Here is a 22,718-nt window from a genome sequence, read left to right on the forward strand (position 1 = left end):
TCTTAAGATCAATGTGCTAACAACTGGGGTCTAAATATTTTCAAGTGAGTAAGATGAGATACTGGAGTGTAGATGGACCATAGACCTAGCCCAATGAAAGTGTAACTATGTTTTTTATTTGTTCTGTTAATATATTTTTGGACTTAACATTCAGGTTGTTTTACTGAATTATTCAGTAAGTCTCCCATAATGTACAAACAATTCCACCCAACCATATTTGGAGACAAGAACATCACTTTATTAGTACATTCTTGGACAGCTGATTGCTGGAGAACTAATTATCACAAGACTAAATTGATACAAAAAAAATTGTGAAATGGAACAACAAAACTAGGGAAGGGTCTACTGCAACTTGGGACTTCAGTGTGGAATCTGAATTTTAAGGCTTTGAGATCAACATGAAGGGGTGAAGAATTTATGGTAACCTGATAGCCGCAACAATTTTGTACTCACTATACAGCACTCCTCAGACACACCCAAGGACAGTTCAGAGTATGGAAGGTGAGCAAGATATAATACTTTAGAAAAGAGCAATCAATACTCAGTGCAATGACTGGGCCAAGCCAATTTCTCTCAGCCATTGTTCAAGTCCTGGAGTTACAGAAATTCAAGCCTCACTCTCAACTGAACCAATAAGTGCTTATTCATTTACCTAGTGAATAACCTAGGATTTAGTGCACACAAGGAAATGTAGAATTTAACATACACAAAAATTAAACACACAAACACACACTGATTACCTAACATTCAGTTCCCACCTGAATTAGAAATGAACTAAATATTATGAGTGGCAAACAAGAGATCTCTAGGAGATAAGACAGAGGGATTGACTAATTAAGACATGCCTCTGGTCCTCAAACAGAGAAAAATTACCACAAGTATTAGCTCTGGAGAGATTCTGCCAACAATCTGACTTCCTTTTTCAAACAGGCACAGTTCTCCTTAAAGTTGTATTAGTCAATGTGATTTGATCCAACTCTCTGTTTCTAGGAACATTGTTGCTTTTCCCTTATCCCAGTCCATACATGGCAAATATCTCCAATACCTTTCCCAGTCTGTTTTGGAACAGACCTGTTTGGCAAAGGAGATGGCATGATGCAATTCAGACCCATACAGCTGTGTTAAAATCAAACCCTGACTGACTGTAGTCTATTGTGTTGTGGGTCTCCTTGGTACAATGTTTAGACTTGACCTTGCTAGTTTCCTTCTTTTGGCACCTTTCGGCTTTGTCCTGAGTGTTTGATAAGTTTCCATGAACTGGGAAATAAAAAATTCCCTTCTGTTTGTTTACTTTTTTGGGCCTCTTTAAGATTTCAGCCTTTTTGTCTTCAGCTGGCAACCAGCAAGGCTTCTCCTTCAGCAATCTGTCTCGATCTGGTCGGACGCTCCTTAAGAACTTCTTAAATATATTGGCTGTGAGGGAAAACTTCTTGTAGAACTCCTGGGATTTGCTGCCTGATAAAGTCTCATTCTTTTCCCCTTTCTTGTCTATCTCTGGCAAATCCAACCAGTTTCCAACCAAATCAGCAAAGATGTTGTCACCCAAGACCAGAGGCTGTCGGTTCCTGCTTTGAGACATTAGTGAAGAGGTCCAATCATCGGTCTCATCAGAGAACTGGCATTCTTGGCATCCAAATTTACTCTCAGAGAGGCTGCTTGTATCATGAGAAAACCAGCTTCTAGACATATGCTCACTGGATGAATCAAGTGTTCTAGGTGAGTGGTACTCTGCTGTGCTCACTGTTGATGACAGCCCACTGGTATGATAGCAGTCGTCACTGCTCATGCTACTAAGGGATGAAGTCATGTGCTCATGGGTACTATGTGGCAAAGAAATGTGGTAAAGTGGGCTGGTAGGCTGTGGCATCTGAGCAGAGCATAAAAAAGCTGAAGAGCTGCAGCTCTCCAAAGAACTTGTTCCCAGCAGTTTCTCACTCTGCCTGGTGGCTTCGCATCTTAACCTTGGCACTTCTTTATTGCTCTGACAATACGTATGCTGGCCAATTCCTGAAACCTGGTTTGGCTTGCTTGAAATCTCCAGCTGCTCCAAGGCTGTCTGGACCTGGAGGAGTTTCAGCTCTTGCAGAGCACCCATCATGCAGTTCATCTGTTCATGCAGACCGTCCCCAACCTCCTTCATGGATAACTGTTTGGGGAAGAAAAGAATACCAAATTAGTGCTGAAGAAGAAAGAGGAATAAAGGACAAGTTTCAGTGACAACAAAGCGAGAACTCTGCTACCACTTGTAATTTGTACCACTTGAGAGTCATAAGTGGAGCTAAATATCATATACTAGAGTAACTTTCTTTCACATGCAGCTGTCAAACTGACAAGCATGTTTCTGGTAGCAGATACTATTTTTATTTCTAAGCCTACTTACAAAAAACCTATAAGATTCAGAAAATAGATCAGGATTTCATCACGCCCTTTTGCCTCTTAAGATTTGATTGCGTTGGAAATGTAAGACTTCATCGAGTTCACTATTTTCCTATGACATACAATTACATTTATAATTAAAGAATCACCCACCACAGACTATTTCAGATGACATTTCAAAGAGGTACACCCAGGTCTTGGCAGAGTCAAAGCATCAAATTGAGGAAATACAGATAAAGTTCATTTCAAAAACCAGTGCTATAATACTGCGACGTTGGACTAGTTCTCACAAACATCAAAGGAGTAAGCCTGTGCCTAAACTGTAGCACTTCAAATTGCAGCTGGGAGTTCACACGGTTAAATCTTCCTTATAAAACATTCCTTACACTATCGCATCAGGAAAAGGGAGAGCCTGCTATTCTCCCTGACCTGCTAGGGCTTTTATGCACAAGGAATGTTTTTACACAGAGAAGCATTCAATCATGTAAGTCTCTCCAGCAGCCCTGGTGTACCATCCAAGCACTATTTCATCTTCTGTTCCTTCATATCAGGTCTTACTACTGTAATTCAGGCTAAAAATGATAGACAAATGCAATCACATTGTCAATTATCATCGTTCTTATATCTTTAAAAGTAGCCACAACTTCAGGAACTGTAAAAAATATTATATTTGTTTCTGGACATATCCATTGTTAGCATGCCTCTTTCTTTCTTTCTTTCTTTCTTTCTTTCTTTCTTTCTTTCTTTCTTTCTTTCTTTCTTTCTTTCTTTCTTTCTTTCTTTCTTTCATTGAAAATCTGCATGCCATGTTAAACTGGTCAGCTATTTTCTCCTGCTTCTAAATCCTACACAGTCCCCTGTCACTGTATTTCTCACTTATGGACGAACTAGATCTCATTCTCAATGTGTCATCATGAAACCAATGGGCCATACTTTCTAACAGCTGCCATACTCACTCTTTTCTCCCTCTGCTGGAGGGCTGAAGGAAAAGATGGAGCTCTTGGAGGTGCTGAGGTTTGCAGTCAGGTTCACAAAGGCATAGAAACGCCTGTATCTCTGTGAGTTATCATTGTACAGTGTTCAAAAGCTCCTTGCAGTCTTTTGGGAAGCTCTCTTATGCTGCAGCTGTCCCTTTAACACCTGTGTGCATGGCTGGCAACATCATCAGCCATTATCTCCCATTATTTCGCTACATTAGCTCGGCTGCCAGCAGTTTGCTGTTTCCTTGGGAGCAAAGATGCAAAATCTCACCAGGCGAGATCGAAAAGGCTACTGATCTACAGAAACCTTTCTGCAAAACTAGTTAAGCACACTCACAAACATGAAACAACTTCTCCAATAACTCAGGCTCAAAATCAAATCCAGGGAAAACAGTTGATGTAGAAGCTGAGAAACCATCTGTCAGCCAGACTGCAAACTAATAGCTATCAGGTTTAAGTAGAGAATATCTCCCTAACTTCTGATTGCATGTACATGTGCCCTTCTTGACTAGTTCTTAATAAAACCCCAGTACAGCTATGTCAAGTGCATCAGATATAACACATTCTTGTAATGAAAAAGCTCTTATGTTACCATTCACAGAACCTCCTGGGGGCCCATCTGTTCTCTAAGTCTCAGCGAAAACTATCACCTTACCTCTTTCCAGATTTGCTGTTATGCCTCTCTCGTCCTAACCTTTCCTGATGTATTAATGGCAAGCCCCCTTTTTATCTGAAGCTTTGCAAAGCTGGCTTGGGAAACAGCTTGAGCCCTCATTGGACACTTCCCATCAAATCTCCTCGCAGGCCGAGTGGTGTAATCAAGTGACGATGAGTAACAAAGGGTCCTGCAGTAATGACTGGGGCTGAACAGAAAGTCAGCATATGCTGAATGGCTGTGCTGTTCACTTCATTGATTCAATTAACTCCCCACATTGGGGGAAGGAGGGGGGTATCATCATAATGCTTGCCTCATGTGACAAAGACCTATTAGGAATTATTAATATTTCAAAGGTGCTAATTACCAGCTTTCATCAAGGGAGCAAATGATCACAAATGGAATGTCTAATTGTCCAAAGGTAAGGATTTTGCATCCTCACTACTGTGGCTTCAGTTTAATTCCCAATTTGGGAAAAGGCCTTTCCCTATATTTTCCCCCAAAGGGACCATATCTGCATGGAAGAACATATGCTTTGCATGCGTATGGCTCCCAGATTTTACCCTTGGAGTGTTCTTTGGCTGCAGGGTTGGGAGACACTTCTGTTTGAGGCTATGGCACTACAAGACAGTTCTGAACTCTATGAGAAAACCAGTGGGACAAAGTTGGTAGATGTTGGTGAGTCTATAGAGACCTTATCCATACCCTGTTCTGAAGCTCACAGGGGACCATGAGCCAGCCACTGTATTTCAAACAAACTTTACCTCACTGGAGGATCCCATCCATTGTTCTGTGTTTCTATGAGGAAAGATGACATTCAAATGTAACTACAAATGTAATAGCTTTGGAAAGAAACTGTGCCTCAGTGGAAGAAAATCTCATGTTCAGTCCTTTGTTTGCACTCCCATAGTCAACTGGGCCACAGCATCATGATATTAAACCACTAGATATATCACAGTATCCTTGCCTAGTCATTTCCCACCTGTACTATTGCTGCTGCTATTACTACTACTTATAACAGTTCCCACAGTTTCCCACACTAAAGCAAATGTAAGCTCACATAAAATTTAACAAAAATTTCATCAAATTCAAAAAGGCCAAAGATTTAACCAATGAGCCCTACCCGCCTTGCGCCTTGAAGCAGTGTTTCAGTGAATACTTACCATCGTGATTTATTAACAGTAGGCAGATACACTACCATTACCCTTAACCCAATTTTCCATATTTTGCATTTATGGTGATATAATTTCATACTGAGCCTGCAGTACAGCATAAAACCTCAAAGAGAGAATCAGCGTGATGCAGCCTGTGGTGCTCTAGCAACAGTTATGCAAAGATGTTGTATAATTCACCCTGCAGAATGTCTAAAGGAACTTGTTCCTATGAGCACTTTATGGGTTTTATTTTTGTAATGCTGCAGGTCTATTAATGGAGCAAGGGACTGGTCTATTGAACTATTGGATGCCAGGGGGAAAAGGGGGGGGGGAGTTTTCAGGAAAACAACCATGTAGAATTAAAACTTTTGTCACTGTTGGACTGGCAGGAGTACTTTGGATAAATAAAAAAGGACCCATTTAAAATGTAATAGAGTAGGCAAAAGGGGCTCTGCTAGGGTGGTACATTTGTTGTGTATATATGTATATAACAGGAACACTCTGCTCCTTTCCCATTATGGGTGATTTTGTTTGGAGATCTTGATTTCAATATGTTAGCTAATGCTGATGGTTATAAAAGATGCCTTCCTTGCAAATAAAAGCTGTGGTTATGGACCAGCTTGCCTCTGCTGAATGAGAACTGAGTGAGTACTCCAGCCCAACCTCTTGTGTATTCAGAAAACCTCCAGAAAACCCCACTGGGAAGCAAACAGCCTTGAGGCAAGCAGTGAGTGCACAAAAGCCCAGTAATGTGAAGTGAGCTATCCACTTCCAGTTTTTGCTGAGCCCAATTTGTACATGAATTCAAATGCAATAGCTTCATACTCGAGTCTCCTTATGAAACTGGTTGCTGACATATGGCAACCTTAGTCCATTACTGAAACTCCAGGCAGACTGAAGTGCTCTCTCACTGAGTGTTTTTATTTTTGTGTCCATTCCTATAGGGACTGTTTAGGTGGGCGACTGACAAAGGGCACTGTTGATATATATTGGCATTTCTTTATTTACTTCATTTATAACCTGCCTTTCTCCCTAACTGGGCCCAAAGCAACTTACACCATTCTCCTCTCTTCTATTATATTGTAGGTTAGGCTGAGAGCATGTGATCTGGCCCAAGTAACCTTCCATGGCCAAGTGGGGATTTGAACCTGAGTATTCAAGCTGCTAATAAAGAATATACAGGTAAATGAGACCTTGATGGTATGGCTAAAAGAAGGGGCTGCAACCTGCGGCTCTCCAGATATTCATGGACTACAATTCCCATCAGCCTCTGCCAGCATGGCCAGTGGGATTTGTAGTCCATGAACATCTGGAGAGCCGCAGGTTGCAGGCTCGTGGGCTAAAGTTACTGGGTCAGGCAGTAATGGTATACAGGGAGAAAAAGACAGCACTGGCATGGGAATTTGTTGCAGGGTCCTTGTATCTTTACTAGGTGGTACACTGTTTGATGAGATGCTGCTTCAAGTTGTGTGTGTATGGTGGAGGTATCTGCAAAGAAGTCCATCCTACCACCCGGCAAGGAGTTGGAAAGACAAGGATCATTTAACATCAGAATGATGTGCTAAAGAGGTTTTAGGTGGGACATACAGGTGAGAACTGCAGAAACCCTATCTCTACTGGGCGTGTTCTGTAGGTGACTTCTGGATACCCATCTGGTATGTGCTGAGATTTCCAACCCCTCTCCCAAGGATTCCTTGTTGGTCCTTAGCTGATTTTTAGTAAAATGATTTGCAGGTAAACACATAAGCCAAACTGCTCTTAGTCTTAGCATTTGAAATGTGGTGAAATAATATCAGTACTGGCCTGATCACAGGGAAATTGGGAAACTTGCTGGATGGCCCCTTGCAAACTCTCAGACTATACTACCACAGGAGGTTGTTGTGAGAAGGATAAAAAGTGAGAGGTAGTAGCAGATGTGTGCCACCAAAAAGTATCTTGGGAAAAGGGGGTGATAAAATGAAATCAATATATTCAGTACTGTTTTTAGAAGGGTTGCCAAGTTCAGACTCTGAGGGTTCATATATCAAGCAGCTGCATCTTCGTCTGTCACAGCAGTTCTGTGATGGCAAAAACTACAATGAGAGATGGTGGAGAGGGTGCTGGAATTGCTGTAGTTCTAGAAAAGTCTTCTTAGGGTCTTCATCTGGCAGCCTGGTCTTCAAACTATCCAGTTTCCTGATATCACTTCTTTGAATTTAGACTGTCACAGACATGGACAGTAGTATTTTCAGTCCTGGGTTATATTGTTGGAAGTTACAAGAGAACCATTTCAAATCTTTAAACATTGAGTATGTTCTCCTAGGAAGCTACATCGATAATGGAAGAAGGGTCTACACTAAAAATGTTTACTCAAAATGTATACTAAAAATTGTTCCATTTGTGCAGACTTCTGCAGTTGAGATCTTAATGTGGAGGCCATAACAAAATGAGAAGCTTCAATATTTTATTTATGTGATCCTTGCATAACAAGGCACAGAAGGTACATAATAGACTCTGCAGACAAAGTTCCACTGAAGGAAGTTGACACACACACACACACACACACACACACACACACACACACACACACACACACACACACACACACACACACACACACACATATATCTATATCTATCTGTACCTCTCTCTCTCTCTCTCTCTCTCTCTCTCTCTCTCTCTCTCTATATATATATATATATATATATATATATAGAGAGAGAGAGAGAGAGAGAGAGAGAGAGAGAGAGAGAGAGAGAGGTGCTTCCTGAAATTGTAACATATTTCATTGAATTAAGGAAGATTTCTCAGAATTAATGGGAAATGTAAGAACTCTGAATAATGCAATTTTTGAATTATAATTGCAATTTTCAAGTTAGGTCATTGCTGTAGATACCTAACTTTCTGTCAGCCCATAGCTCTGGATAGCTGAGGAGTATATTCCTAGAGTGGAAAGAAGGGGACTCTTGATTTCTTCTTTGATTATCAATTCTGATAACTTAACATTTTTGTGTGGTATTATTTGTGGCCTTATTTGCAAAGCTTGCTTCAACCTTTGATTCACTCTCTGGATGTATAAGCAAGTTATAGGTTGATTCAGATAAAGTGGGGATTTTTACAGACATGTAGTATGTGACATATATAAGCTGTGCATGCTTTATGAAATACTCAAAACAGAATACAAGTTATAGTTCAAACAAACTATGCTTTTGTATAATTTGATAAAAAGGGGCAAGGGATGTGAAAGGAATAGAGCTGAAGGGCTACAATGAAGAAGGGAAGCAGCACTAAGGATTGTCTTTTTAAACTCTGGTACCACCCTGAGCCTTCAGAATGGGCAAAGCTGTAACATTTCAAACATTCCTCGAAATTCTTGTTCAGTTTGATAATACAGACTAAGGATGAATACATGTAACACAGGAAAACAGGGCTGTGCCCTGTCCCAGTTTGTTTTGGACTGGACCTTTATATTACACAGACATCCCCCAAACATCACACAACATTAAATTAAAAAGATCAGATCAAAAGTCCCCTCCAAGTAATCAAGATCCCCAAAATTTGTCCCCTCATCATATTTCCCCTATTTTAATGGCCCTAGATTTAAAATGCATTAACACGTTTTGTCTCTCTCTTTTGCTAAACATTTCAAGATTTGGACATGAATATAAGAGAGTTCATCTCCTATAGTCAGTGATTCACTCTCCACAGATTGAACTCAGTAACAGCCTGAGTTTGCAATGGAGCCCCGGAATTCAATCTCAGCCAGTCCCCATAAGTCGGATTTGTTTTTGTTTCTAGCCTGTCACCACATCTGTGCTGTCTGGGAGCATGCTAATATTTTGGTACAAATTGAAGGAGAGGGAAATGATAACATGGCCCAGCTGAACGAGAGACCAGGAGAGGCTTCTCATAATTGGAAGGAAGACAGATGTCCAGCTGTTGGGTGAAAGAGGTGTTGTGAGAGGAAGTTATTGCTAAGTGAAACCCTGGGAACAGGAAAAGGGGACTTGCTGTGGCTGAGGGGGAGGAAACAGAGCCCTCAATGAACAATATTGGGATTATTGGAGGAGGATGCTATAATCAGCACAAAAGTATTTTAGGCCAAGTGACATCATTACAATTGGAAGTTTGGGGGGAAAGGAGGGATAAAGCAATTGTACCAGATTTCATAGCTGAAAAAAGTGTACTGTGTATTTAATTTTTCAGAGAAAATAATAAAAAACAAATGGACTATCCTCTAGATACTTCTTCTGCGTAAGTTCATCTGGGGGGCACTGAACTGGATCAGAGCTGTGGTGAAAACGAAGGGTTTTTTAAAAAGCGTTTTCCCTGCATAATTAGGCAACAGAAATCAGTATCAACATTTACTTTTATCTTTAAGCGAGGTGCCTGCCACTTACCTGCATACTACTAATCCAACCCCACCTCCCACTTGAGCTTTTTTTTAAAAATCAGTAGTACAAGGGTCTTCAAAGTGGTGCCCATGAGTACCATGGCTTCTGCTGACACTTTTCCTGGTGCCTGCCAAGTGTTTTTAGTGAATGGGGCCAGGTGAGGCTCCTACCCAGCAGGGCTTCTGATTGGCCACTGGAGATCTGACTGGTTGTGCAAATTAAACTAAAGTTTCAGTGGCAGCTACAATCACTGTGTCAATTTCATTCTCCTCTTTCCCACTGCATTTAAAAATGACTGCTCTTGTACACTGTACTTGGGCCTCCTTTGTGTGTGGCTCTGCTTTCCATGGTGGCCATTACATGGTGGTGCTCTACCACCTTTTGTCAGAATTTGAAAGGTGCCCACAGATAAAAAAGACTGGGGACTCCTGCAATAGTAGATCTATTGATACAGCATCCTACCACTATAGTAATATTCCTACTACCAGTCAAACACACATACACGCACATTCTGGAGATAAGAAGATACAGTGATACAGTGACTACTCAATTATCAGTGGTTATTTTATTATCTGTTAGCTACCTTGAGGAGTTATAAATTTTAAAATAAGAAGAATAAATGTACAGTCCTCCTCGGGCCCAAGAATTTTGTTATTAAGAAATCAACGAGAACAATAAACAAAAGTACTATAACAACCAAAGCAAAATGTGGAACATCAAGATAGCTCTTTCTAACCTGATTGAATAGAATGTTCGTTGCAATACAAAGTGATCCGATCCCATTTTCCCTTCTCAAAATAAACTGGAAATGAAAATCTGTGTCTTTCATGAACCAAATCTGCATATTTTTGCATACGAATAAAAAATTGTTTTGAAGAAGAAAGCATACTGTGTTTTTAAATATCTGCACATGTTGCAGGGGTCGTGATCATAGAAGAGGGATTCCCTTCCACATGGAGAAGGCGACATACCATGTTTAGCCTGCCATCTTCAGTTCAATGTTAATTCTTTTTAATATTACAGTATAGTTAATCAGTGGTATCTCTTTATTGAATCAAAAATTGTAAACTGATAATCAACTAGTTTCACTTCTATTTAATCTCATTTTGGTTTTTACAGTAAGAATAAACAATCCCATTCTTCAGTGTTATGAATACCACTTGTTTTCTCTTCCAGCTGTGAACGTGCTGTTACCCTGTAGCAAGGCTCTTCACTATGCATCATCGAAATGCATATCATACTACTGCTGATGAATTAGTATAGTACAGTGATAAGAGAATATCCTGGGCTTTTAATCATCTAAGAGTCCTATGAGTAAATTAAAACGTGATGCAACTATGCAGCTATGAAATGTCCACTAAACTGGATTTGCAGAGCATTTATATATATATATCCTCAGAGTTGTATGATTTGTGGAGTGTTAAGGAAAAAGTACAGTTCCTATAGAGTGATTCAGAGCTAACGAGTTTCAGATCTGCTTGGGACTAAATGTACCTTGGGTAATTCTCTGCAGCTTGAAACAGGGCAAAGGGAATTTAGCCAAAGGGTGCTAATCCTATTTCCCTGCAAGGTAATCGCCAAGGCTTTTACCTTTTAGACATATGAGTCAAAGGTATTTTAAGGTTGGCGCCATACAGATAAGCTACAAACAACATTTTCATGACTTGAGGAGGAATAGCTAAGACGGGGAGCTGACTCAGCTTTCCTCCTGGATCAGACCTCATCTGACTAACACACAAGACTCTACCTGACTTTATCTGTTCCTCTCAATTACTGGAACAAGTGTCCCTTTGCTGCTACCAGGCAATCCTGCCAAGTGGTTGACTAATGCTTCCTTAAGAAAGGGAATGGCCACACAAGCCTTTAAAGAGGCTGTAGTGCATCCATTTCTCTCAAAACATACCCTTGACCCAAGAAATCTCAATAATTATCACCAGTCTCAGGTTCCATTTTTGAGCAAGGTGATTGTTTGGGTGCTGGCTGGACTACTCCAAACTTTTCTGGATGAAGCAATTTGTTTAGACCCCTTCCAGTGGAGTTCCCCTGGTTATAGGACTGAAGTAGACTTGGTTGCCCTGGTGGATGACCGGATGATTCTGTTGATCTCCTGGACCAGTCAATGGCTTTTGATGCCATTGATCATGGTATCCTTCTGGACTGCAGTCAGAAGGCACTGTTCTGCAGTGGTTCCAGTCTTATCTGGAGAGTAGGTTTCAGAAGGTGGTGCTGGGGACTGCTGTTAACCCCTGGATTTTGGCCTATTGGTATTCCACACAGTTCCTGTCAAGGTCTGGATGCTGGATGAGCAGGAGAGGCATGAAACCCCCACATGAGTGAAAAGGCTGTCTCTGGTTGCCACCTGGCTCACCTTGGTGGGGGTCTCAGCAAGCAGGGAGTGTGAGACAAATTGTCTAATTTGTGTGTTAGACAATATGTAAGGAACCAATCTACCAAATTTGGCTGCAACCCCAACAAAAACCTTCTTGAAGTCACAGAACCCTATCTGAGCTCATATCCTGGAAATCTAGCCCTAAAACTGGGAAGGCCCAGTCTTCTAAGACAAAAATCTCTTTATACGCAAGAGATGTGTTCAAAGATTATTAGCAGAATCTTGCTTCCAGTTCAGCTCTCTCACTTAATAGTGCCTTTCACATAAAATCCACTTCAGAATACGTCTGTTAGAGAAGATTTTCAGCACCAGATTCTGTAACTGCAATGACCGGAGGGGGGGGGGGGGCGAGGGAGGAAGGGAGGGAGGGAGAGAGACTGCTGCCACAATCAGAGAACTGCTGTTGGCTACAGACCTGTCAGTTCATACATAACATTTGTTTGTTAGGATGAGAAATGTATTGTGCGAACAGCCTTTAAGCTGCAATAAAATAAGCACGCTCTCTGACAACACAGTGTCCAGATAGAATAATGCCAGGGGTAATGGGATCACTACAAAGATCAGGCCTCTAAAATGTAGTGAAGTAGTTTTCAGAGAAGGAATAAAATACAGATTAGATTTAATGAAGGAAAGGTATAAGAATAAAGAAGGGACAGTACACATCTCAAGTTTAAACACTGGTAACTGAGTGAAGAGTGCATTTCTTTTACCCAGATTGGCTTCCATTAACTCCTTATCTACTGCAAAGCCTTACAGCAGACTCCAAATGTGTTAGTATATGAACTACTATATCTTTCTTTCGCTCTCTGGTTTAAAGTGCTGAACAGTCATATCAGTAGCTGCTGTCTTTCATATTTGCAAAATGAGAATGCCAGTAGTTTTTCTCTTTTTTGATTCAGCAACTTGTTTTATACCCATCACCACATAATCCAGACATCCCTAATGGTTTTGATCTTGGATTTCAGACACAGGGGGATGGGCGCAGCCACAAAATATCTGCTGCAAGAGGCAAAATCAATGATAAAAATGCCAGGGATTCATGTAGAGCTGCCAACCTTCAGGTGGACTTGAAGAGCTCTCAGAATTACAACTGATCTCCAGACAACATAAATTCACTCCCTTGAAGAAAATGGATGTTTTGGACAGTAGACTACGGTGTTACACCTGGCTGGGGTTCCACCCCAAGCCCTGCCTTCCCCAGGTTCCATCACCAAATCTGCCAGTCTAGATGTGCCTGCCAATCTAGTTGGATGATTGGTCACTTCTAGATCCAGCCCCCAGACCACCTTCAACACACTGTAGAAGCAATTGGTTACTGAGGCCGTTTCCGCACGGGCCAAAAACAGCGGCCTGGGGGTGGTAAAAACGCCGCCCCCAGGCCGCCGTTTGCACAGGCGGCGCTGCTGAAATGCAGCAGTGCCGACCTGGCTGCCCTTCCCCTCCCTCAGGGCGGCGTCAGGCCGTCCTAAAAAACAACCCTTTAAAGGGTTGTTTTTGAGGGAACAGCGTCTTCCTGGCGGCGCGGTGCGAACAGCACCGCCGGGAACACGCTGTTTCCCCTTCCCTCTCCCACTTACCTCTCGCTGTCGTCGTCCTGCTGGCCTCCTAAGTCCCTCCCTCGCTGTCCTCCGACCCCTGGAGGTCGGAGGGCAGCGTGGGCGGGCTTAGGAGGCCAGCAGGACGACGACAGGCGAGGTAAGTGGGAGAGGGAAGAGAAAAGAGGCGACTCCGTCTTGAGCCGCCTCTCTCGCGGTGGCCTCTGCTGGGCCCAGCTCGCACACTAGCGATGCGAGCGGGCCTCCACCTACGCCGGCAGAATTCTTGCCGGCGTGAAATGCATAGAAGCCCACATCTGAAACTTGGCCTCAGTCTTTCTAATGCCTCAACTTACTTTCTCCTTCAATAAGACTGCTTGCCTTGTCATTCTATCAAGGGAAGACCATGCAGCCAGAAACAATACTCTTGTGGTGCTGGAATCTAAACTGTAGAATCTTCTTTCATAGGTTATTTGAAAACCTATATCCCTCCTAAGCTTCCAGAAAGGTTGCCAAACATTTTGCATTTAATACAAAAGGCAGTTGCTCTATTTGCTTTATATCTGGCTGTTCTAGATGTGTTGTACTCTGGCTTTTCTGTTGTATTTTTATGTTATTTTCATTGTTATTTAAATGCACTAAGGTTTGGAAAAATTGATATAAAGTGTTCTATTCAATCAATAAATAACAGGATATGTCTTTAGCAAAAGTGAGGGACATGCAACACATTGAATTTGGCACTTAAAATCTTTTCCTGGCATGTTTTGGGACAGATGAGGGCTGAGGAGACACTATGGGTGGAGAGATTGACCCAGGAACTGAGGTGTCTCCTGTTCTGGATGGGGCTGTCTCCCTCTAAAGGAGCAGGTTCATAACTTGGGGTGCTGGAGGCCTTGGGCTTGCAGCTGGAAAAGGAGGTACGGAGTGGTGGCCAAGAGAGACTTTCACTTACTTCTGCTGATGAGTCAGCTGCAGCTTTTCCTGGCTAAAAGATTGCTTGTGGTGTGTACTTTTGTAACATCTACATTAGACTACTGTGATGGGGTTTACATGGAATTTTCTTTGCAGTGTGTCTGGCAGCCACAATTGGTGCAGAATGCTGCAGACAGAATTCTGACCAGAGTGGGTTGTAGGGAACATGTCACTTCAGCTTTGTTTCACCTAAACTGTCTTCCTAGTTGCTTCTGAGCTCAATTCAGGCTGTTGGTATTGACCCTTAAAGCTCTGTACAGCCTACTTGCATGTGACCCTATCCAACCTCTAGGGTCATCTTTGGAGATCCTTCATCAGGTGGCACTGTCATCTGAGGCCAGATAAATAGCAATTCAAGAATGGGCCTTCTCAGCCATTGTACTAGAACTATGGAATTCTCTCCCCAGGGATAATCATTGTCTCCTTCCATCATTGTCTTCCACCAGCAACTTAAGACTTTTCTGTTTTGTCTGGCATTCTCTCACTGATCCTCCTTCCTGTTCATGTATTTATGTGTTTTGTTTTTATTTGCTGTGTATATTATACTGCAATAAAACAAGCTAAACACACTTTTTAAAAGCTTCTTTTAATGTTTTTATTATTTATTATCTTGGAAAGCCTAAGTTGGGTGGATTTGTGACTTTAAAAGTTTTAATAAGAAAAAAAAATTACACCTTTCATCCTTGGAAAACATTTTTTCTGTAGATTCCTTTCAACGAAGAGACAGCAACTTTTTGTCATAGCTTTCAGGTTTAAAAATACTTTCAAAAGTGTGTGTGTGTGTGTAAGTAAGCATGCTGCCACCTAATGCTGTTCATGTCACATCCAAATCATGAAGAATTAATATCTGTCAACGCTGCCCTTGGCTCGGCCGTTTACAAGAGCATCCTAGACCCAGCCACCTTGTGATGTAGCTGCTTGGCACTTCAACTGAATTTATAGACAGGAAATTGGATTTCTGTATCTGTAAGGATAAAGATCAATGTATCCACCTAAGAGATTTTCATTTCATGGCAGGATTTATGAGCCAGACATCAGCTGAGCAGAATTTGATGTCTGACTTTTTGGACTGGGGGATGCTGACGTGGGGCCACATGGGATTCTTACATATGCCTGCCCTAATCTTCACCATATTGATTTGATAGGGCACATTCTACAGAGCATCCAGGGTTTGGTACACTTTAGTGCAAAAATGTTTGCACAGGAAGCAGAACCCATGAAAATGGGACACAGGGTTTATATGCAGATATTGTTAGACTGACTGCATGTAAATATTTGCCCTATAATGAGTCAGACCATTGGGCTGTTCTAGTAACACCTGCCTTGACAGAGTAGCTTGAAGGGATTCTCTCCATCCCATCTTCACACAACTGCTACATGGCATTATTTAGAGGACATTTTCTGTTCCATTGTAAATAGTCAATATATAACCCTGGTGTAACTCTTAGGATGTACTTTCAGGGTACTGAACTGGGTACTGTATAGATGCTTTACCACATTTTCTATTTGTGTTTTCTTTTTTCAACAGATGGCAAAAACAAAGATACATGCGCTAAAGTAGCACAGAGTGCAGCAGTGTGAAGCTCCCCCTCTCTCTAGCATTGGGTGTCTCTGGATAAAACAAAAGTACAATCCAAAGGAGGGGCTCAAATGGAGCTTTGGAAACAGTGCAGTGTTGAGCCAACATGGGTGTCTACTCCATTAGCATAAGGGGCAAATACGCTGGTGGAGGGGTTAGTATGCAACTGTGCAGCACCTGAACCCAGGAGCAGCTGTGCATGCTACCTTCTTAGGAGCCTGCACTGGTGTGGATGGGGACATAGATGACTTTGGTCAGCTCCCAGTGCAGTTTCAGCCTGGGAATGTACCCCTTCAGTGGTACAGACCTATGCCACTCAAAAGTCATATGCTGCTATAGGTTTTCCCGGGGTGGGGGAGTATTTCTTCTCCCCCGCTGCTTGCATCACCAATAACCTCTTTGGAGGCAGTGCCACCTTGTCCTCCCCGGCCACTACTCTTCCACCCAGCCTGAGTGATGAGGCTACTTCCTAATGATTCAGGTTATGAACAGACGATTATGGGTTGGATTCAGCATTTGTAGATGCCAGATCTTCCCCACCTTCCTCTCACCCAGAAGTCTATTCCAGCCCTGGGAAAGCTGATTCCTGAAGTTCTACAACCTATCTGGAATAACAGACACACAGGTCAGTGGGCTGCTGTGAGCCAAGAGAAGAGGTGAAATTGCTCTCTCCTGATTCTTCCATAAGCGTATCTCAAAGGATGCAATTTCACTCCCTTGGCGTTGCTCATTGCAGCTCACTGGCCCTCATGGCCATTTCTCCAGGCAGGTCCCCCGATCCCATGAATCAGCTTTACCAGGACTGGAAATAGGGTTGCTAGTTCTGGGTTGGGCAATGCCTGCAGATTCTGAAGATGGAGCCTGGGGAGGGGAGGGACTTGGTAGGCCATAATGCCACAGCATTCACTTTCCAAAGCAGCCATTTTCTCCAGGGGAACTGATCTTGGTCATCTGGAGATCAATGGTAATATTGGGAGATCTCCATGTGCCACCTGGAGATTGGCAAGCCTAGTTGTAAGTGGCCGCTGAAGGAAATAACATGGAAGATATATGACTATTAGCAACTTTTTATGGAAGAGGAGAGTGAGCCTTTTCTCTTGCAGCTGTTGTGTTAGTAGCTATGATCGAATTATTAAATTTTTACAGTAGGGGAAAATATCTTTTGCCAGTGGTTTTCCAGTGGCAGCTACTTCACCTAGTTCCATACAAGACAAGATTCAAAAAGCCTCTGGTGGTATCACTGTCATTTCAAGGAAAACAGAAATGTTGGGGTGAGGGACAGATGCAAAAATGAATAAGTACCACAAGAGTGTGTTTGTGTGTGTGTGTACGTGTGTGTGTGTAGCGTATTTTTAATCTTCTTCCTTTAAGGAGCTATGGGCAGCAGGCATACAACCCTTCACACATTTGTTCCTCAGAACCACTCTGCAGGGAGTTACACTGAAAGAGAGTGGGACTGGACGAATGACAACTAATAAACTTCACCTAAGAGGAGATGTGAACCCTTTTAATATTCCAGCCTGATACTTTAAACACCAAGCATATAAGCTCAAAGAACTTTGGGCAAGACAAAGCCTTTACTTCCCAATAATGCTCAAGTCTTAAATATTTTGTATGTGTAGCTAATACGGAGGAACCCAATCTACCCAAGTTGGAACATGGGTGTACAGAAGGGTTGCCAGCTCCAGGTTGGGAAATATCTGGAGATTTTTGGGTGGAGCCTGAGGAGGGTGGGGTTTGGGGAGAGGAGGGACTTCTCTGAAGCATAATGCCATACAGTGTACCTTCCAAAGTGGCCATTTTCTCATGTGAACTGATTTCTGTTGCTTGGGGATCAGCTGAAATCCCAGAAGACATCCAGCCATCAATTGGAGGTTGGCAACCTTAGTGAACAGCAATAAAGCTATGACCCTTAACACCAATGTACCTATTGTTTTGTGAATATGTTAACATTTATTTAGAATTTTAAAACATTATTTGGCTAAGTATGTATTTGGAATGAAAATAACTGGAGCATATAATTACCAAACTTTATTTTAAAAAAGAATGCAAACAGTTGCATAGTGCAAATATACCTATGCCAATAAGAAGTCACCTGGGGGAATGTGGTACAATGTCTAAATGTGAAGTTTGCCATGCACTGAGCCCTACTATTCAGTTAGTTGTGCACTTCCTAATAAATTAAAGTACCAGCTAAGAGGATCACAACTTTCAAGCACTTGTATTTCGACAATTCAAGTTATCTGAATAACAGCCAAGTGGAAAGAAATATGAGCACCTCATTGGTTATCAGCTTCCAAGGGGAAACACCCTACTCAGACATCAAAAAAGGTATTCCACTCATTCAGATCACGTTTATTTTGGGAGCTGTGATCACGTGGGTGTTTAGACAGACTTTGTCTGAGAGATCAATTTCAGCATATTTATATTCAGGGTGTGTTTATGCAAGCAGCATTTAACACAGAGTTTACTTGGAGGCAAGACTCTACACAGTTCCTGGGCTGTTTGACTGTATAAAGGGTGCTGGTAGGAAAGCCCCAAGACACTGTATGCTTTGCAAATAACTCTGGTTGAATTCTACCTGCCTTCGTTCTTGCATGTATGTTGCACAGTGGCAGAAACTGTCAATGTTGTTTAAGCTCAGGCCCATTTACACATGCACTCTGCTAGCTGTGTGTCTCCATAGGCATGTGATAGCACAAAGACATGTAAAGCAGGTCCTAGCAATACACAAATGCATTCAGTTACATATGTCACAATTTTGTTGACTTTTCTGGAATCATCACATTTATGGAAATTGCTTATTGAGTTCACTGGCATACCACCCGAACATGTGCTATCTTTCCACACTCATGATAATACTTGAGAGCAGCCAAATGGAGAACAGCATGAGAGAAATGTGTGAACCAGAATTCCAACTGCAGCACGTTTCAGTTTTATAAGGTAACAGTCCAGCATTTGCATTTTAAGGTTTAACACCTCCCCTGACATAAGATACCCAAACAAACAAACAAACAAAGTTTAAAAGGGACACTGTGCTTCAACCTAGCAATTTGTCACAAAACTGGGACCTCTGCAGTGACTTTTCATTCTCATGGTGGTTTTTACACATGTCAGAAATTCTGATTAACCATTTTATGAAGCTATACTTTGGGGAAGGGAGGGGTTGCCTAGGGGAGAAAGGCAGTCTTTGAAAACAGAAACCAAAAAGCTGTAGATCAAATGCAGGAAAAAAAGAGCAATCATGTTTCAAATGTTCTGCCAGCGAAGACTAAAATATGACCCAATGCCTAGCGTAATTAGGGTTGCCACCTCCGAGTTGGAAAATTCCTGGAGATGTGGAGCTTGGGAAGGACAGGGTTTGGGAAGGGGATGACTTCAGCAGGGTGTAATGCCAAAGACTCCACCTTCCAAAACATCCATTTTTTTCCATGGGAACTGATCTATATGGTCTGGAAATCAGCCACAACAACAATTTGCTATCATCCCTGCTTGCAATGTCAAAAACATGGAAAAACAAACCAAATAAAACAATTCAGCTCCTGAAGCTCTGGCTGCCTTTAATTTTTTCCTTCCTTGTATTACCTACCATTAACAAGAATTGCTTCTGTAAGTGGGCTGCTGAACAAGACTGTAGTAGTGCACTGCCGACCCAGCAGCGCCGTAGTGGAACGTTGGGACGCCAGCGGACCTGCGGCCTTGCCGGTCGCATCGCACCCCCACTCCTCATCCCCCCATGAGTCACAGGTCATGAACTGTCTGGCTCAATCACCGGGCACAGGGACAATGGTCTTGCCCCCAGGTGAGGATTAGGCTCAGACGCGTACGCTCCTCTCCGCACGTAGCCAGATGAGATCATGCATCACCTGATGATCTCCCGACCTCCCAGCTCTCGGAGACTCCCCCCAATCACCTCCCTCCCTACTGCGCCCCGATGGAAGTAACAATAAGGTGCCAGGAACCCGGCAGGCGGGAGATTCGCTAGGAACCACGGACCTCGGTCTCCCGCTGCTGGCGATCTCCACCAGATGTTATCTCCAGGCGTCTACCGTCTCCGTTCTTACAGCGGTGACCGCGTGGAGTGCGAGCTACAAGCTGGTGCGAAACCCGGGAATCTCGAACCCCCCCCCCCCCCCCCCCCCCCCCCCTCCACCCTGCTCACCCGTGCGCCTGGGGAAGGGCCGCGATACCGAAGTCAGCTGAATCGGCGCATCCAGGGACCACCCGTTTAGTTAATCGCCTGTCCTCTGGATCGGCATCCAGGAGACACCATGGCGTCCTAGGACACTCTCTGCGTCCGACGGAACACCGGTGAGTATGGGGAGCTTGCAAAAGCAGGTGCTTATGACAAGCACGTTGGCCGAACTGAAGCGTTAGCGAAATGCGGCCAGGGGTCCCCGTAAAGAGGAGGGAGCTCCGCATAAATTGGTTGAGAGATTGAAGCTCGAGTGTCCATGGTACCCAGAGGGGGGGACATTGAATCTTAAGGACTGGGAAAACATGGGAGGCACTCTTACGCTGACCTCGTAGGCGCCCGATGTGCGCTGCTACTGGCACGATGGAGACAATGTTTTGTGGCCATCCAGCCTGCAGACCCTACGACCACTTGCTGCTTAGGCGCCCCTCCTTCCGATCTTTCACCTTCAATTTCCAACCCGGAATTTTCTCTATCCACTAAATTGGGCCGCCTGTCACTCCCTTCACCCCATAAGCTCCTTCACCCATTTCCAAACTCTCCCAGCGGCTCAGCCGCTTCTACTGCTCCGCCTTCATTTTCCGGAAACCACTGCACCTCCGTCAGCCTTAATACGTAATGGCGGGGTTTCAAAACTTTCGCCAGAGCATTATTAGCCCACGATCTGCAGAAGAAACCACAATGGCGGAGAACTGATGCCGATATTCTTGCATTGTGCCCCATCCGCTTCACGAATCACGAGGAGGATGAGCAGCTGGATTCGTGAGTTGTCGAGTACCGCCCCCCCTGAGCTATAATAATATCCTTGCCGAGAGCTCCGCTAGAAGCAATGCGGGGCAGTAGGAGTCACTAGCCCCTACATTAGTGAGAGGCATGCTGGAAGCCATGTAAGGAACCACCTAATGGTTCCAGATGGCTGGAAAACCACCTTTAAGCATGCTCCTGGGCCCAGCAATTTGTGGTCTGCAGGAAAGTGAGTTCCGCCAGCAATGCTTCAGCAGAGCAACCACCTCTGGCTGGCCTACACGCCCGCTCAGCACTACGGTTTTCGATGCTTTTGCCAACCCCAGCGATCAGATTGTCCTGCCCACAGGGCCACCCTTGCGGTGCGCCTCTGAGTGCGCATCTCAGGCATTTATCAAAGTCCCCAATGCCCGGCCAGCCAGCCAGAGTTTCTCCTCCATCCGTAAAAGTCCCCAAGAGCCCTATGCTGAATTTGTAGGCAGGCTCCAGAGCGCTCAAGAGGCGGGTAGCGAACAGGCGAGGGGGAGGCTAAAGCGGCGAGGCAGCTCCCTCATGCTTACCATGTAAAGGGAGAATGCTTCCATGTGGAGTGCGCGGGGCAATCCTGAGCCTGAGCAAAATCACTGAACTGGCCGACATGCTTAAGGCTTGCCAGGACGGTGGATCACCAGCCCACCAGAAAGGCCAGCCTCTCCTGCGCCATGGCGCTCTCCACCGGTGAGGAGACAGTCTCAGGATGACTGCTTCCCCAGCTGCGGCAGACCCGGGCACTTCGAGAGGGAGTGGAGGCAACCCGGTGGGGGGGCCTACAACCCTGATGGAGGAGGGTCCTCCCCAGGAGGAAGGCCACCTAGAACCCGGTGCCACGTTGCCAGAAGGGCTTCCCATTGGAGAAAGCTGACTGCCGACCGAGAAACTCCCGCCAGGCGTCTCCTAACCAGGACCAAGGAGGAGGAGGGTACTAGAGCAAACCAAGCATAGAGGCCCCTGCCGAAGCCACCCCTTCATCGGCGGCATCACCGGCTGGCATGCACCCAACCCATCTCCTTTAAAGTTCCCCACGAGGTTCTTGTGGCCCCAACCCAGTGTGGCGAGGCCCATCCCTACGGGACAATTGGGCTAGATGCCTGTAAAGGCCTCTCTGCGGCTGAACGGGGACTGTTCGCCGATCCCTGGAGTGATACGACTCCAGCACCAGGACCCATCCACCTCCAGGTCTGGACAAACATCCCACAGGAGCTGCCGCCGGAGCCAGCTGCGCTCAGCTGATTCTCTTGCCCCATGCGCTGCCGCTGCCGACCCAATAAAGGGCCTCCCCGATTTGCCCCAGCGGCCAACATGGCGCCAGCCTACACCACCGTCATGGCCCGGTGGAAGGCATGCTATCGGGGAGCTCCGTCCCATATCTGGAGCTTCGCCATAGAAAGGATGTAAGTTCAAAGGAGCCTGGTGGACACGGCGCTGATGTTACCGTCATCAGAGCAGCCGAAAATTGGCCCGACCAGTGGCCGACCCGACGAGGCTTGCCAGCACATCACAAGGGGGGGGTGGGGAGACAAACCCAGCGAGGCCGAGGGCATCCGCCCGGCTCACGGTCCAACAGCCCAGGACTTCGGCGGCAGCTCACAGTCCGCCCATCATTTGGACATCCATGTCAAATCTCTGGGGAAGGGACCTCATGGAGGTCAGGTCCAGAGCGACTCTCTGGTCTGGAGGGCCGAGGTAAAGCCGTCACCCGGTGCGTTGATCCCCAATCTTGCCCTCCG

At 44.3% G+C, this 22,718-nt stretch overlaps 1 protein-coding gene across 3 annotated transcripts in view; it reads right to left on the minus strand.

Moving 5' to 3' along the window:
* Positions 1 to 216: 216 nt before the first annotated feature.
* The window catches only part of INKA2 (inka box actin regulator 2), a 35,025-nt gene continuing 12,523 nt past the window's right edge, over positions 217 to 22,718 (minus strand). The window contains exons 1-2 of one of the 3 annotated variants that reach the window (XM_048498649.1): positions 4,012 to 4,285; positions 217 to 2,146 (exon numbers count right to left, since the gene is read on the minus strand). In XM_048498649.1, coding sequence (XP_048354606.1) covers positions 1,103 to 2,140 — 1,038 coding nt within the window. In that variant the 5' untranslated portion in view covers positions 2,141 to 2,146; positions 4,012 to 4,285 and the 3' untranslated portion in view covers positions 217 to 1,102. Of the gene's footprint in view, positions 2,147 to 3,332; positions 3,977 to 4,011; positions 4,286 to 22,718 lie in introns of those variants that run through there. The other 2 variants (XM_048498650.1, XM_048498648.1) reach the window with 2 other exon arrangements.

This window comes from Sphaerodactylus townsendi, linkage group LG05 (assembly GCF_021028975.2).
Source record: "Sphaerodactylus townsendi isolate TG3544 linkage group LG05, MPM_Stown_v2.3, whole genome shotgun sequence".
Classification (NCBI taxonomy): domain Eukaryota; kingdom Metazoa; phylum Chordata; class Lepidosauria; order Squamata; family Sphaerodactylidae; genus Sphaerodactylus; species Sphaerodactylus townsendi.